Source organism: Rhinopithecus roxellana, chromosome 8 (assembly GCF_007565055.1).
Source record: "Rhinopithecus roxellana isolate Shanxi Qingling chromosome 8, ASM756505v1, whole genome shotgun sequence".
NCBI lineage: Eukaryota > Metazoa > Chordata > Mammalia > Primates > Cercopithecidae > Rhinopithecus > Rhinopithecus roxellana.
Window position 1 is genome coordinate 51,012,494 of NC_044556.1, and position 16,795 is coordinate 51,029,288.

Genomic DNA, 16,795 nt, shown 5'->3' on the forward strand with positions numbered 1-16,795 from the left:
TCACACTGTAATTTTTTCCTCTCTGCTACCACATAGACCAGTTTCAACATTAGCATGCCTTTTTCTTTGGAACATTTACAAAAACTATAAGCAGACCAAACTCTCTAAAACCCTGACATTTGTCAATCAAGACCTCTCAAACTCCACCCTGGAAATGTTGGGGTCTGAGACCTCTCACTCAGTTTCTCGACTATCATATCACAAGAATTTCCAGTTCTCTAGCTTGGCAGAGAGGGATCTTTCCTACTTTCACCACTCCTCAACTCAGCCAATCTTACATTTAAGGATCTGCACTACAGCATCCCACTTCCAGCTGTATAGAACTCTTTTGGCTGCAAGAGATAGAACTTAACTCAAAATAGCTTAAACCCAAAAGGGAATGTTTTGGCTCATGTAACTAAAAAGTCTAAGGGTAACTTGGCTTCAGGCATGATCAAACAAGTCATAATTTGCTTATGCATACATCCCTTCCCACACCCCTTTTCTCAGTTTTGCTTCCTTTAATAGCTTATCCCTCATACAACACTGAGTTGGCTAATTGGCGGGTCTTGATCACTACCTGCCAATGAAGTGGAGGTGAAGATGGGCTCTGCCCTTCTCTAAACCACAAGACCGAAGGGTGGAAATGGGGGTATTTCCCAAAGGTGATGTTACCGAAAAAAAGGGAAACGGATGCTTGCTAGGTTAAGAAAAACAACAGAGGTCCATCCATTTTATACTTGAAAGCTTAAAAAATGTAAGCAAATCTGTCCAGGCTCAACTATCTGTTTGACAGATGAGGATGAGAATCATTATTTACTTTGCCTCAAAGTGGTGAAGAAGAAGAAGAAAAGGACAAGGGTAAATTTTTTTTTTTTAGTTTAAAAATGAAATAAAAATCCACAGGCTTGAAAGTTTAGACTTTCCTGAAGTTGCGGTGTGCCTTTCCAACCTATTGTCAACTTGGAAAAGACTTAATCTTCAACAGTGGAGGAAGCCTCTATTCTCTCCTTTCATTTACTTGTCTGTCACCTTCCCCTGAGGGCCTCAAGGGCAGGAGAGAGCATATGACAAGGAGGAAAGAAATGCCATTTCCTTCTGTTCTCAGACTCTATGTATCTTAGCTGGGAATGTGCAGTTTGTTCATTTCAGTCTTAACATTTTCAACACTAAGTTGCAGGAATTAGTTAATTCAACAAGTATTTGTTGAATAAGAATCCCTTATCCGGCCGGGCGCGGTGGCTCAAGCCTGTAATCCCAGCACTTTGGGAGGCCGAGACGGGCGGATCACGAGGTCAGGAGATCGAGACCATCCTGGCTAACACGGTGAAACCCCGTCTCTACTAAAAAAATACAAAAAACTAGCCGGGCGAGGTGGCGGGCGCCTGTAGTCCCAGCTACTCGGGAGGCTGAGGCAGGAGAATGGCGTAAACCCGGGAGGCGGAGCTTGCAGTGAGCTGAGATCCGGCCACTGCACTCCAGCCTGGGCGACAGAGCGAGACTCCGTCTCAAAAAAAAAAAAAAAAAAAAGAATCCCTTATCCTCTCTCCTCTTTGTTACCCTTTGCTTCTCTCCAAGACTTTTCTCATCAGCATTTAAACATCCCCAAGCTCTCTCATCTTAAAAACCAAATGCGTAAAACTCCCACAAACAGAAAAATGTCCTTTGATCCCACTTCCTTCTCAGCTACTACCCCATTCACAACCAAATTTCACACACTACGCGTCTTCTTTACCGTCTGTATTTCCTCCCTCCCAAGCCTGCCTCCGGCCACTCCTGTCCACTCCTGTCACTCACTGGAACAGAAGGCTTATGGAAAGAGCCCCACTTTTAGAGAACACGAACCCCAGTATAAGGCAACGTTATAGCCCTTAAACACCGTGAAGTAATTGTGTGACATCTGTCTTTTCAACTGGAGTGTGGGCTTCTCGGGGGTAAGACATAGCTGGTAGTTACTCAGTAAAATATCTTACTGATGAATGTTACATGTCTACTCAAGGCATGGAGACTAGCATGAATAAGTGTTAAATAAAACTTTGTTGAAGGAACGAAATAACTGGAATTGGAAACAAAAGGAAGGGACAGGTTTGGAACGGGGTGGAATAATGAGGGAAATAATGAAATAATGAAAGTTTAACTATCCTGAGCTTAAGTTAGAAGTGTAGGAGAAGGGGGAGAGTGTGTTGTATTAAAAGCAAGGCAAAAAATAGCTTCAATGGGCAATGTTACATGTTAAGTGCTACAAGCAAGTATATCATGTTTTTCAAATTGAACACTATTAGAGGCTACTTGATTTGCGAAACCAATAATCAATTCTTTGGGGTGGACATGGGGGAATTAGTTTCACTGGAACGTTACCAGGTTGAGAATGTGAAGGAGCAGTAATTTGTACGGTCCAGAAAATGCAAGGATCACAGCACAATTAATTTAGGCGGACAGTCAACAGAGTGGGCATACAACAGGAACTTTTGGGAGATGGACAGTCCTATCTGCATGCTTCTCATTAATTCTACATTTTAATCCAGCCCATCTTATTCCTGTGGTTAAGGATCTCTAGAGAAAGAGAACTCTAGCATTCTACTAGTGGATAAACTTTACTTACATGTAAGCTAAACCCTTTGCCCAAATGTTTTAATCATATGGATTTAAAATGTGAAACGACAAGTGGAGGTGACAGGTAATTATGACTTTATTTTTTGAAACAGAGTCTCAATCTGTCACCCAGGCTGGAGTGCAATCACGGCTCACTGCAGCCTCAAACTTCCAGTCTCAAATGACCCTTTCACTTAAATGACTCAGTAGCTGGGACTACAAGTATGCGCCACCACACCCACATTTCATTTCTATTTTATTATTTTATTTTATTTTATTTTTGGTAGAAACAGGGTCTCACTATGTTGCCCAGGCTGGTCTTGAACTCCTGGGCTCAACTGATCCTCCCACCTCGGCCTCCAAAAGTGCCGTGATTACAGGCATGAGCCACCAAGCCCAGACTTTTCTTTCTTTTCTTTTTTTTTGAGACGGAGTCTCACTTTGTCGCCCAGGCTGGAGTGCAGTGGCATGATCTCAGCTCACTGTAAGCTCTGCCTCCCGGGTTCACGCCATTCTCCTGCCTCAGTCTCCTGAGTAGCTGGGACTACAGGTGCCCGCCACCACGCCCAGCTAATTTTTGAATTTTTTTTTTTTTTTTTTTTTAGTAGAGACGGGGTTTCACCGTGTTAGCCAGTATGGTCTCAATCTCTTGACCTCGTGATCCGCCCGCCTCAGCCTCCCAAAGTGCTGGGATTACAGGCATGAGCCACGGCACCCGGCCTCCCATAGACTTTTCTATCTGATTACTTTTCAAACACATTCTAGAACATCCTAGAACTTGTCCTTTCCTAGTTCAGTTTATTACATTCTGCTCATGCTCCTGGAGAGAATACAGCTTTTACTCATTTAGTCTCTATGTGGTCCTTCCTTGATTTTCTAAGGGTCCTGAGTCTGTGGTCCCAGAAATAGACAAAAACGTGTGCAGGGCATCATAGACTCTTGCTAGGCTACCCCTCTTGTAGCCAATGTCTTCTTCTCCTCACCCTTCCACTTCCCGAAATACACACACTCAATATACAGTGGCCATCACATGTTTTATAGGACCAACTAAGCTGAATCCTAAAGGTTAATGAAAGAAAGATATGTAGAAAGTCCAGCACTTTCTTAATTCAGAAGCACACAGGTTTTCACATGTCTAATATTTATTTTACGTAATTTATTTTCAATTTCAATTTAATTGCTTTTCTTGAAAAGATGTTTGGGACAAGGCCAACAGTGGAGGGAGGAATGTCACCGGGTCGGGATCTGGAAACAATCAGCTCTGTATGGTTTTAAAGATGAAGCTCCAAGATCTTAAGGAACTTGAATTCCTGGTGAGCAATCAAGTTCTTTAATCGGCCCCCAGCAGGATGTCAACGGCTTAAAAGACAAAAAGAAAATCTATTTTAAAAGATAGATTTTATATTTTTTGATTAATTTTAAAAAAGCGAACCCATCACAAACTTCCCGGTGTTTTAAAGAAAGGGCCTCTCCCACCGCAGAGCCCTCCCGCACCATGGGACAGCTCAGTGGCAGCGTCCTCCGGCCGCCCGTAACCGGTGCCGCTAGCTCGGAGTGCTGGGCTGGGATCTCGCGCCCTCCGGGGCAGCCGGCTCCATGAGCGCCGCGGGGCGGGGCGTGGGGCAGGACCTGCCGGCCGCTCCCCTCCCCACGGCGCTTAGGGAAACAGCGAGCGCCTTTCATCCTGTCCCGGAGTCCTAGCCTGGCCGGAGCTACCTCCAGGGCACCCGCTGCTGCGATGGCAGGAAGTCCCCGGGAACTACAAATCGAGGCATGCTGGGAGCATTCTCCCGCTCCTCCCAGGAAATGTCCTTTGTCCAGCCCTACAGGAAGCCCCAGTGAGGAGTCAGCCGGGCAGCCAGCCAGCGAGCCAGCCAGCCAGCCAGCCAGCCAGCCAACCAACCAACCAACCATACAGCGGGCCAGCCAGCGGCCGCTGCAGCCGCCGCCGCCGCCGCCGCCGCACAAGGGCAGACGCGCTGCGGTGCGGGGCTCGGGCCGGGGCGCTCGGTGCCCTAGCTCTTCGCCGCGCCAGCCGCCGCGCAGGTAGGAGCTTGGCTGTGGCTGGGCTCAACCGCCTCTCGGGGATGGGGCTGATCGGGACCAGACTCGACCGCTGCGGGGATGGGGTGTGTGTTCGAGTGCGGTGGCGGAACGGCTGGGCGAAGTTGTGCCTCGTAAAGTGGACCGTTGTCCGCTCCCCTGGGGCGCAGGCCCCCGGGCTTATGGGGTGCTCTCGCGCCCGCAAATCCGGGGCTGAGCTCCCTCAGGGGTATGTGGCGAGGGGCGGGAAGGAGGAGGCTGAGACATGAGGGAGGAGACAGCGATGCAAGAGGGAATAGGACCGTCCCGCCGACCACCGAAGGGGGCATCAGAGACCCTCGGAGAAACCAAGCCCAGGGAGGAGCTTGGAAGGCAAGGAGAAGGTGAAGGGCTTTGTGTGCAGCTGTGGACCTTGACGGACTGCGCTCTCCTTGCCTTGTCTGTCCGTGTCCCCAGCCCCACTGGGGCTAAGGGAGGGTGGGGGGCTCCGAGAAGGGGCAGAAGAGAAGCGGCAGGTCATCTTGGGTACTAGTGAATGAAATGTGTGCCTCCCTTTTCCTCTCTTCTCCATTCTAGCCCACTCAGATGAGCGGCTTTGGGGCTGCCATCAGACCGGGCAAATGACACAATAAGGACGAGTGGGTGGAGAGATGGACAGCAGCTCGCAGCCCAAGAGGGGTCGCCGTCTAGCCCCGGGAGGCATTCCAACCACAAATGTCCATGTCGGCAGGTGGTGGGGTGGTGGGCAAAGCTGGAACCTGCACACCTCACGGGGATGCCGAGGCTCAGGATTGTGCATGGAGACACGGGTGAGGCGCGTGTTGGGAGGAGTGGGTGAGTAAAAGGTTGAGGGGGAGCAGCGACACAGAGGCGCTGAGAGTACCTTATGACCATGCATCGGAAATCGACTACCACTTCCTCTGGGACTTGCCACGGTTTTCCTTTTTCCTAACCGCACCCCCACCGCCCTGCCTCCCCTACAGGAGTGAATCACCCACCCCTTACTACATGAACCCTAGGCTGAATTGAAGTTGGTGATGTATCCCTGTCCTTGTAGCGGGCATGTTTGTCCTTAACCTGTAGGATGACACCAATACTCCGCATCCCCTACTGCCTTACCCTCCTCCCTCAAGACTGAGCGTCTGGTAAATGCGGTCGGATAATGGCTAGCAAGTTAAATGTCTTTGAGGAGCTGCGGTGGATGAGTGGGCAACTTTGAACACAGTCCAAGTGTGACTGTTGTAACTGAACTCAGCATGCCTAAGGGGCCACACTCACTATCTCTCCTTTCTCCCCTTCCCTGAGTTTTTGTTGATGTTCCCAACTGTTTACCTTCTTCTCTCAACAAGCCAACATGTGGATATTATTTAATGTGGAATACATTTGAGGAGCCAAATGGACCTTTAAGAATGCCACTTATGTGGCCAGGCAGGAGTATGCAAGGCTCATGGTTGGAAGAATGATGCTGTAGGGCATGGAGAGAGCCCTGAGCCTGATATAAATGGCTTTCGAGGAGAAACAAAACATTTCTTCCCTGGCTTCTTTAGGAGAGATGAGGCATTTGAACTGAGATAAAGAATGGGATTGAGAAAAAAAAACAAACAAAAAACCCAGCTCTTTAGGATGAGGGCATGAGGATAATGAAGTGAAGGGAAGAGGCTCTGTGAATTCAGATGATTTCTAGTTAGAACATATTGGCTGTGTGTGTGTGTGTGTGTGTGTGTGTGTGTGTGTGAAGTGGGGGTTGTTGTTAAGGGAAAGTTGATGTCAAAAGTTCAGCCATGCCCAACAGAGAATAAGATGGCATCCGATTGAACAAGATCATAAATGTGAAGTCAGGCTGCCCTTTACATTACACAAAGGAACACATAGATGGCCTTTCAGAACTACTGGGATAGAGGGGTAAATGGATGCTAGTCAGACAGAAGAACCAGCTGATGTGGCTGGATTGAAGTGGTAAATGATGACCTCACATCAGAGCATGACTAAGGCTCATGGAGTTGCATCACATTTCCTCTCCCTCCCCCAACAAAAACTCTTTGAATTTCCTCAGAATCTACATTTTTTTTTTTTTTTTTTTTTTTTTTTTTGCCTAATTACTAGTGTCCTGTGAAGGGAAGGAGAAAGGGTAAAGGTTGGTTGCAAGGATGATAAACTAAGGCAAGAAGGAGCTTGTCTGTTATGTAGAAAGAAAAAAATAGCTGCAGTGTCAATTATTTTTGGAGTTATTTTGGAGCTTGAACCTATGTCAGTACCATATGGGCTTTTCTTTGTATCTAAGATCCTAGTTCTTCTTTCTTTTCTTTCACCTGCCCCTTAACAGGTTTCTCAGTACCACACACTATGTAGAGTTAATATAATCAACAAAAGTAACTCCTTACTTTGGGATTTAAAATTCTTCACAATTCAGTGCCTACCTACCTCTGTCTTTCAGTGGACCTGCCCACCCCAATTTACCTCCCCATCCTTGGAGCAAATAACTCCCCAATCCTTGAAGATGCAACAGACATTCTTGTACCTCTGTGACTGCCAGGTTGAACCCCATGCTTGCTGGACATCCCTGCACCTGTCGCTAATTATTTTTGGTACATATCCTGGCCCAGTTGATTAGCTCCCTTATAGAACTCTTGCCAACCTTTGCAGTCAAAATTAATCTTACCCCTTGGTAATTTGTATTATTTCAATGACACCTGCTTTAGAAGTTAATACCTAACAAGTGCTCAAAGGATGTTTGACTTGAAAACACGAATAAATCAAAGAATGAGTGAAAGGATGAAAATATCTGAATTCTCTTGCCTTTCCTTAGAAAAGGGGATGGAGCCTTTCTCATAGACCTGTGAGGATTCATTGCAATTGTGAAAATAAAGTGTCTAGGACATGTCAGACTGAGGCTTTTCCTTTTGCTCCTGGATTGAGAGACCCTAAAAGTACCTATCATAATGTCTAGTACAAGGACACTGACAAAAAGTTTGTTGAATAAGTTCTTTGCCAGCCTACATTTTAAACTCTCAGGCAGAATATGGAGTGGATTAATCCCAAGCAAATAATCAACAATGCTTGTCATTATCCTAGACTGAAGAAGGTAACTGTTTCCATTCAATTATGAAGGTGCAAAGTGCTCATTAGAAAAGCAGCACTACGAAGACTGTCCTGCTATTGGCAAGTAAGCCAGACATTTACCATGTCATTTTTATTTGTATAGCCCAAGCAATGTACCAGGATTAAAATGTAGCATATAGAAATAGAAAACAAATCAGACTTTCAAACTTTCCCCAAAGACACTACAATTTAGTAGTCCCTCAGTTATCTTGAACTGGGCAATTTTTCATGCTTCTTTTTATGTGATTACAATAATAGTTGCCACTTATTGAACATCTGTTTATCAGCTACTAAACTAGGTGATTTACATGTTTATTCTGATGACTTATTTAATCTGATGACTTACATATTGTTAGCCCCATTCTTTTTTTTTTTTTTTTTTTTTTTTTTTTTTTTTTTTTTTTGAGACGGAGTCTCGCTCTGTCGCCCGGGCTGGAGTGCAGTGGCCGGATCTCAGCTCACTGCAAGCTCCGCCTCCCGGGTTCCCGCCATTCTCCTGCCTCAGCCTCCCCAGTAGCTGGGACTACAGGCGCCCGCCACCTCGTCCGGCTAGTTTTTGTATTTTTAGTAGAGACGGGGTTTCACCGTGTTAGCCAGGATGGTCTCGATCTCCTGACCTCGTGATCCGCCCGTCTCGGCCTCCCAAAGTGCTGGGATTACAGGCTTGAGCCACCGCGCCCGGCCGTTAGCCCCATTCTAAAAATGAGGAAACTAGGGCTTGGAGAGAAGGTAAGAAACTTGCCTGGAGTCCCAGATTCTGAACTGAGTGTAGATTGGAATTTAGGTCTCCTGACTGCCAAGCCTGTTCAGAATTTGCTTTCCATGGGAGAAAATGGACAGTTCTTTATTCCTTCTTCTCCTGAAGTCCTTCACTTCCCAGATTTCCTACTAGTAACGTTGTGCTTCTGAAATCATCCTAATGGATCTTATTCTGAGAAGTACTGTTTTTTTCATAGATTTTGTATTTTTATGTCCTCAAACTCTCGTGACCATCAGTTGGAAAGGCCAGGTTCAGAACCCCTAATAAGACCTTTGGGTACAGAACTGTGTGTGTTTGGAATTCTTTTCTTTTTTCTCCCAGCCTGTCTGAATTCCTCTTGCCAGGCCAAGTCTCACTTCTTTTGGGTAGCCTTTTTCAACTACACCAGGCCACCCTCAGCCTCTCCCCTAATCTCTTGCATCGTTTAAAATTCTGCAGTTCAGTGTTTTCTTAATGAAAGTAGACTTGAGTGGGTTCCCACACGTGACAGGGACTTTATGTCCAGAACACGATCTGGCATATGGTAGACTTTCAGAAACTGAGTTAATGATGAATTGGTAATGACTAAAATGCAGAAATGGAGGCATGAAATATTATTTGCATGTTGATAGTTTGCTTATATTGTAGAAGAGGGAGAGAGGATAATTATTTTCTTAGTTAATTTTCACCCTTTTCATGTAACTTCCAAAAGAGGAAAGTACCTTCTGGAAATATGCCAGAGCAAACCACTGTAAGCTGAGTTTTCTTAGCTTGACTAACATGGGCACTGAATGATTTATAGTCTTTAATGATTTTGGGTAATGGGGTGGGGCATTGTTTAGTACCTTTCCCTTTGCTGTCATGCCAAATCTCTCAGATGTCATGCACATCTGAGAAAATCAGAGGGGTTTCACTGGCTGCACTTACTGGGGGAAAAGAAGGCTGGTGAGAGGAAGGAAGATAATTCATTCTGTTTTCATCAGAGCAGCAAGATTTGTGTGGGGCACAGATTTGGCATTCATTTCATCATGTATTGATAAGGGATGGTTAAAAGATCAGTAGCATCTCCTCTTTGGGTGGAAGAGGGTTTCACCTATCACAAGATTGAACCCATTTCTTTAGGTTGACTAAACGTTCTTTTTCTCTGACCTCAAGGGTGCACACAATTTTGAAAGCCCTGGTATAAACACAGCGTGCTGTGGGTTGTTATAAGCACATTAGTCATGTTAAAGGAGAATAGGACAGTTCTTGGGATCACTGATTCTATTCAGCAAGTCATGTTTTGTGCATCCCCAGGCCAGCAACAGTGTTCCAGCAGGTGTGTGGGAGGGTCACATGCGATACTTCAGGTTTCTCCTTCCTGTGGAGGCTAAATTTGCTATGGGTAGTTAAAGGGAAAGGGCCTACTTTTATTCAGAGAGCTACTTCAGATATACATGGTCTTCTGAGAAGTTTATCAGGATCTTACCATAATTATAAAAGAAGAATAAAGTTTCTGGGTTTTATTTGCTAAGAAATGTTTTGCTTTGGCTCATCACCTCAGAGCTATTTCATGTGCTTAGCACATCTTTGATGCTTGATGAAGTTTAGCAGGGCACTATTGGAAGACTTTTCCAGTTGTTGAACTTTTTTGTCCCCCATACCTGGGAACTTTTGTGAATTTCAAAGAATCACTTTATTTTTGTTTTGCTAGTTTTGAAAATAATCCTTCAGGCAGGTACTGACAATGATTTCTGATAATAGAAGGTGGTTTAGAAAGTAGAGGTGGTTTAGAAGGTGGTTTAGAAATAGAAGATAGGATAGAAAGTTCATTAGAATGTAATTTCTACAACAGAGAATCTAGAATAATGGGTAGTACATGGTAAGGGTTTGATAAATATTTGTTGAATGAATGTGTTATGTATTTTTAAAATTTCATTTAAATTTGTTCCTAAAATGATGGCACAAACCATTTTTTACAATGAGGTATGGATAAGGTTGTATGCTTATAAATTATATAAGCTGGGGAAGATATCTTACATATATGTACATTATGTGTGTGTGTATATATATAAAATTTCAAAAATATTTTAGAGCAGTTTTAGGTTCACAGCAAAAATGAGAAAGTAGAGTTCCTGTCTGCCTCCTGCCCTCACACATGTACAGCCTCCCCCACTCTCAGCATCCTGCTCCAGCGTGATACATTTGGTACAACTTATGAACCTATATTGGTAATCATTATCACCCAAAATCCATAATTTACTTCAGGGTTCACTCTTGGTGTATATTCTATGGTTCTGATAAATGTATAATGACAGGTATCTACCATTATAGAGTAGTACAGAATAATTTCACTGTCCTAGACACCTTCTGTCCTTCACTTATTTATCCCTCCCTTCCCCTAACCTTTGGCAACCACTGATCTTTTTACTGTCTCCGTAGTTTGCCTTTTACAGAATGTCATATGGTTGGAATCATACAGTATGTGACCTTTTCATGTTGGCTTCTATCATTCAGTAGTATACGTTTTAAGGTTTCTCCATGTTTTTTCACAGCTTGATAACTCTATGGTGGTGTTGTGTTTTGGATTTTGGCCATTCTAATAAGCGAGTAGTGGCATCTTGTTTTAACTTGAAATTCTCAAATGACATTGATGTTTGTATTAGTTTGTTCTCATGCTCCTATGAAGAAATACCCCAAACAGGGTAATTTATAAGGAAAAAAGGTTTAATTGACTCACAGTTCTGCATGGCTGGGGAGGCCTCGGGAAACTTATAATCATGGCAGAAGGTGAAGCAAACATGTCCTTCTTCACGTGGCAGCAGAAGAGAGAAGTGCTGAGCAAAGGGGGACAAGCTCCTTATAAAACCATCAGATCTTCTGAGAACTCTCACTATCGTGAGAACAGCCTGAGGGCAACCGCCCCCATGATTCAATTACCTCTCACTGGTCCCTTCCATGACACATGGGGATTATGGGAACTACAATTCAAGATGAGATTTGGGTGGGGATACAGCCAAACCATATCAATGTTAAAAATCTTTTCATGTGCCTGTTTGCCATCTGTATATTTTCTTTGGTGAGGTGTCTATTCAGATCTTTTGCCCATTTTTTAATTCGGTTGTTTCTCATTGAGTTTTAAGAGTTCTTTCTATATCTTGGTTAACAGTCTTTTATCATATATATATTTTTTGCAAATATTTTCTCCCCACCTGTGACTCGTTTTCTTGGTTTTTATTTATTTATTTATTTTTTGTATACGAGGTTTCTCCATCGTTTCTTTTTTTGGGGGGGGGGGCGGGGTAGGTGGGTGTGTGTGTGCCAGATTTAATTTAATATAAAACTAGTTTACTCCAGAACTGAGAAACCAAAATGTGGAGTTAACTTGAAGACACACTCCCCTTTTACCACCCCCCCTTATAACAATAAGTGTTAGTTGAATTTAACCAGACTGCAGCCACAGCATACACTAGTCTGGGGGGCAGTTGTCACAGGACATCCTTTGTTTCTGTTTCTCCACTTCCTAATACATGCTTGTGTTTATTGATTGAATTGGTGGTGTGGTGAGTATTCCTGGTCAACACTTCCTATATGGCATGTGATCTTTACTAACTTTCTTAAGGGCCTTCATTTGTTTCCCAGCCAAATTCTGGGCCTTTAGGAAAAGGGTTTTCTAGGCTGATGATTCTATGTAGGTGAGAAGAGAAATCGAGAAATCCATGCCTTTCTTGTTGTAGTAAGATTAAACAAAACAAAACGTGAAACCCTTGAAAACTGCCAGAGAATAAAACTTTAGTCTGAATAGCCACTCTTAATGTTTTTTTTTTTTATTTTTTTTTATTTTTTTTATTTTTTATTTTTTATTTTTTATTATACTTTAAGTTCTAGGGTACATGTGCATAACGTGCAGGTTTGTTACATATGTATACTTATGCCATGTTGGTGTGCTGCACCCATCAACTCGTCAGCACCCATCAATTCATCATTTATATCATGTATAACTCCCCAATGCAACCCCTCCCTCCTCCCCCCTCCCCCCTCCCCATGATAGGCCCCAGTGCGTGATGTTCCCCTTCCCGAGTCCAAGTGATCTCATTGTTCAGTTCCCACCTATGAGTGAGAACATGCGGTGTTTGGTTTTCTCTTCTTGTGATAATGTTAAATGCAAATCTCCTGGGTATTTGAATGTACTCCCTGCCCTGCCTCACCCAGCAACTTCTTTAGTCTCGAAATTACTTTGAAGGTTAAATGTTGGTCTTTCTTCATTCTTCATTTAATTTCTGTGACTGCTAGTCCTAGCTTTCCTTGGGTGGGACAGAAGCAGTTGTCCTGTCATGGGGGGGCAGTCTAGTAGCATTCCCCACAGTGAACATAAACAGCCCCGTGCCATCTCTGTTTGCACAGCTGAATCAAGGGTTAAACTCTTGGAGTGGAGGGAGGACCCACACAGGGCCATTTGATACAAACAAAGCATGCTGGCATTTGGGCCAAGAGATGCAGAATTCTTTTTTGAGAATGGTCTGCCTAACTTTTGAGGTTAATTGCCATTTCCTGTCATGGCTACCTGTTTATCAGGGTAATGAAGCATGCTTGGCTCCTGGTGCTAACAGGTTATTAGATCCAGTTAGGAGAGTTAGGTTGTCTCTATGACTCTACCTTACCTGATGTGATTTTGCCGAATCACTAGATTTCCTAGTCTTTTTAGGTCTTCCTTTTGAGACTGAGGGGAAGAAATAATTACTCCTGATTTTATCCATTTCAAGAACTATTTGAAGGTCCATGGTGTGAGGGAATTATCAAAGTGAATAAAATGTTTGTTCCCATGAGGAACTTACAGTTGGGAGGTGGTAGGAGAAAAAGGAGAGCCAAAAATAAGATATGAATTATTGTGAGTATGATTCTATTTTAAAAACTAATACTAGGCAGAATAAGATAAGAAAAAGTATCTTAAGTCATACAAAGTGAAAAAATAATGATAATTCTATCTGAGCACTTAATATCCCTATAAGGTAGGTTCAGTTGTTCTCTCCATTTTATAGATGAAGAAAACTAAGGCTGAAAGAGGTTGAATAATTTACTTAAGGCTAACAGCTAGACACAGGTCTATGGCTCCAGAATCTCGTTTGGTTTTTGGTTTTTTTGAGACAGGATCTCGCTCTGTCATCCAGGCTGAAGTTCAGTGGTGTGAATACCTTCTGGGCACAAGCAATCCTCCTACCTCAGCCCTCCAAGTAGCTGGGATCACACGTGTATGCCACCAATTCTGGCTAATTTTTTTTTTGTAGAGACGGGGTTTTGCCCTGTCGCCCAGGCTGATCTTGTACTCCGGAGCTTAAGCGATCCACTGGCTACGGCCCCCAAAAGTGCTGGGATTACAGGCGTGAGCCACCCCGCCTGGCAAGAATCTGAACTTTTAACCATTACAGGTGCCGCTCCCTCCAGGAAAGGACAGACTGTAACCCATGCTTTGAGGAGGAAAAGCATCTGAGGAAGGGAAAACCGGGTTCCTTCTGGGGGATTTATAGCAACCCTTTTGGGCTGGGGTTAGGGGACAGAGGTTAAGATGAGGTAAGAGAGCCTTGGGCTACATTGTTAACGACTTGAGTCTGTGCTTATATGACAAAGTCACTTAGGGGTTTCTGAGCAGAATAGTAAAGTGACAATTAGGTTTTAAGATTGATGCAGTACTGACACGTAGGTGCATGTAACTAGTAAAAGTATGTACTGCAGTGATAGTGGCAACTGAAAAAAGAGAAAAGTAAAAAGAACATGGCAACTGATTTGATTGAAAGGGGTGAGGGACAGGTCAAAGTTGAGTCCAGGGTTTTGAGCTTCTGAGTAAGAACAAAGACGGCTTTAACAGAAATGGACACTGCCAGGAGGAGCTGATTTGTAGCAAAGATTCAAGAAAAGAACTAATACTTGTTTTTAAAACTGACTTGGGCCAGATACATTACAAATGGAAATTCATTGAGTCTTTATAGCATCCTTTCAAGGTAGCTTGTTTTCCCCTATTGTGTAGATGATTAAACTAAGACTCAAAGAGGTGAAATAACTGTCCTGGGCACACCATGTGTCAGTGACAGACTTCTACTTGAATCCGTGCTGTTGACTTCTTTGCATGTGATTTTCCTGTTTCTGCTGCCTCCTGTCCCTTATCACATGGGACATGCGGGACAGCACCTCAGGACTGGAAGGGACATTCAGGCTCCTCAGCTGTAATGCTTGGGGCATCACGAGAAATGTGGATCTGGAGTGCAGGTCAGGGGTTGGGTGAGAGATTCAAATTTGTGAGGTCTTTGGATAGAAGAGCTGTATAAAGCTACAGGAAGAGGCAAAACAGTTGAGGGAGAGGGAGAAGAAAATGTAAAAAAACCCTTGAAGGCTGACCTATTTTAGGAGTTAAGAGGAGACGGCGGTCAGCGAAGTATGAGGAGGACTAGGACAGTGCAATACTGTGGGTGCTAAGCAAAGAGAATTTCCAAGGAGAGTGTCTCAGCAAGATTTCCGCAGCCATTTATTGAACTCCTATTAAATGCCAAGCACTTTACAGTGTTGATGGTGAGATCAAAGGAGAAGAGACCACTGAATTTGGAAGGTAGAAATAATATAGCTGATAATTGCTAACTAAATGTTAGCAATTAACATTGTCTGCTGAGGTTGTCCCATCTGGAAGCCCAAGTTCACTGGGAAACTGTGAGAGTGTCGTGGTGACGTTAAGTTTTTAACTGGGGCTCACTAATACTTATTCGTCCTTTTCCCAATAGCCTGTAAGATTTATTTGGCCAAAAAATGGCATTGCAGGAGAAAATATAATATAGGTTGATAATTGGTTTTAGTAATTTAAAAATGATACTGCAGAATGAAGCAGTCTCCCCTTTTAATAAGTTTCATAGTTTGAATAGAAAAATGTCTTCAAAGAGTTTTTTAAACGGTATAACCAGTACTTTTGAGGCTTCATGGTCTTCCCCTCTCCTTTCTCTCTCTTTCCTCTCTCTCTCTGTCTCTCTTTCTCTCTCTCACACATACACACACACAGATGATGATTTTTTTTTTCAAATACTGTACAAAGGACTCCGTATTATTCAGTGTTTACTCTAACATTCCATTAAGTCAATGTTAATTCAAACAACTGCTTTTTTTTCAAGCCAACAAGATGTTCTGTTTTCCTCTAGTAAAAACAGCAGAGAATCCAAAACCTGTTAAGTCAGAGATCATTTCTGAGGATCACATGAAGTTAAGTTTGAAGAACATTTTCTATGTTTTTTCTAGAGAAAAAATAATTGAAACTACAATAGGAAAAAAATTATCAGGAGTCTGGAATAAAACAGGAAAAATGAAGTCAGTGAAATGCTGTCACTAAAGCCAGAGCACTAAACTCATGAATATGACAGAGCGGGTTGGGAGAATCTGGTGCAAGGGAGATTGTACCTAAAAGGAATCCAGTAATCTGAAGGGTGGCCCCATCCTCTACCAACTTGACACCTTTGTGAATTCAAGTTGTGAGATTTGCTCATTATCTGTGGATACATTCTCTACAGCAAAATGTACTTGGAGTGGTGCTTTCCCTGCCACCAGGCACACATCTATATAACTTCCCATATGGGGACTACAAAGCTGTTAAAGCACAGGGTGGAGCTGAGAAACTGTATTTGTAGTAATGGGTCACATTGGATGAACTGAGTCCTTGATCCCATGGTGCAGTTAAATGTGAATTAGGCCTCCTTATGTTGCAGTTTTGTGTAACTCCCAGAATGCCCTTCTTTATCCGGGTATTTGCATGTTATTCTTTGCAGGCAAGATGACTTTGCTAACATTTTGAAGATTTGTTAGGAATGAGTTGTGACTTTGTCCAGATTTTAATTCTTTTTCCTTTGAGAGGAGAAGGATTAACTAACAAAGCATTTTGTGTACTGGCTAGGTTATGGCTTGATTAATGTGATTTTACTCACTGCCCAAGTAAGCAGCTGACAGGAGCCATGAACCTGGGGTCAAGATTATAAATTAGATACATCCAAGAGAGGCAGGGTGTTACAGTCTTGAGGAACAACTTCCCTCCCTCTTAGTGCACCTATCACATAACCTGAGTGACTAGGAAGTGAAAAGCAGGTGAACTAATGATGCTGGGAGACCTAAATTGCAAGTGTGAATTAGCCAAGCACCGTAGGTTATGTTGGATTGAGTAGCAAGGGGGGATTGGAACAAAGGTTAATATGCCAGTGATTTAGGCTCCTGTCTGCCCTTAACTGGTGTGTTCATGGGGAATTTACTTAACCTTTCTTGGTTTCCATTGCCTGACTTATCTGTAAAATAGGGTGTTAGGTGAGGTCACCAAACTGGATCAGGCAGGTTACATTTGCTGGG

The 16,795-nt window shown here is 43.4% G+C and overlaps 1 protein-coding gene across 1 annotated transcript in view; it reads left to right on the plus strand.

The window, feature by feature from the left end:
- Positions 1-4,284: 4,284 nt before the first annotated feature.
- Positions 4,285-16,795, plus strand: part of ZNF697 (zinc finger protein 697) — a 29,723-nt gene continuing 17,212 nt past the window's right edge. Inside the window, exon 1 of the mRNA XM_010353816.2 lies at positions 4,285-4,617. Within this exon, the coding sequence (XP_010352118.2) occupies positions 4,310-4,617 (308 nt within the window). The 5' untranslated portion in view covers positions 4,285-4,309. The remainder of the gene's footprint in view (positions 4,618-16,795) is intronic.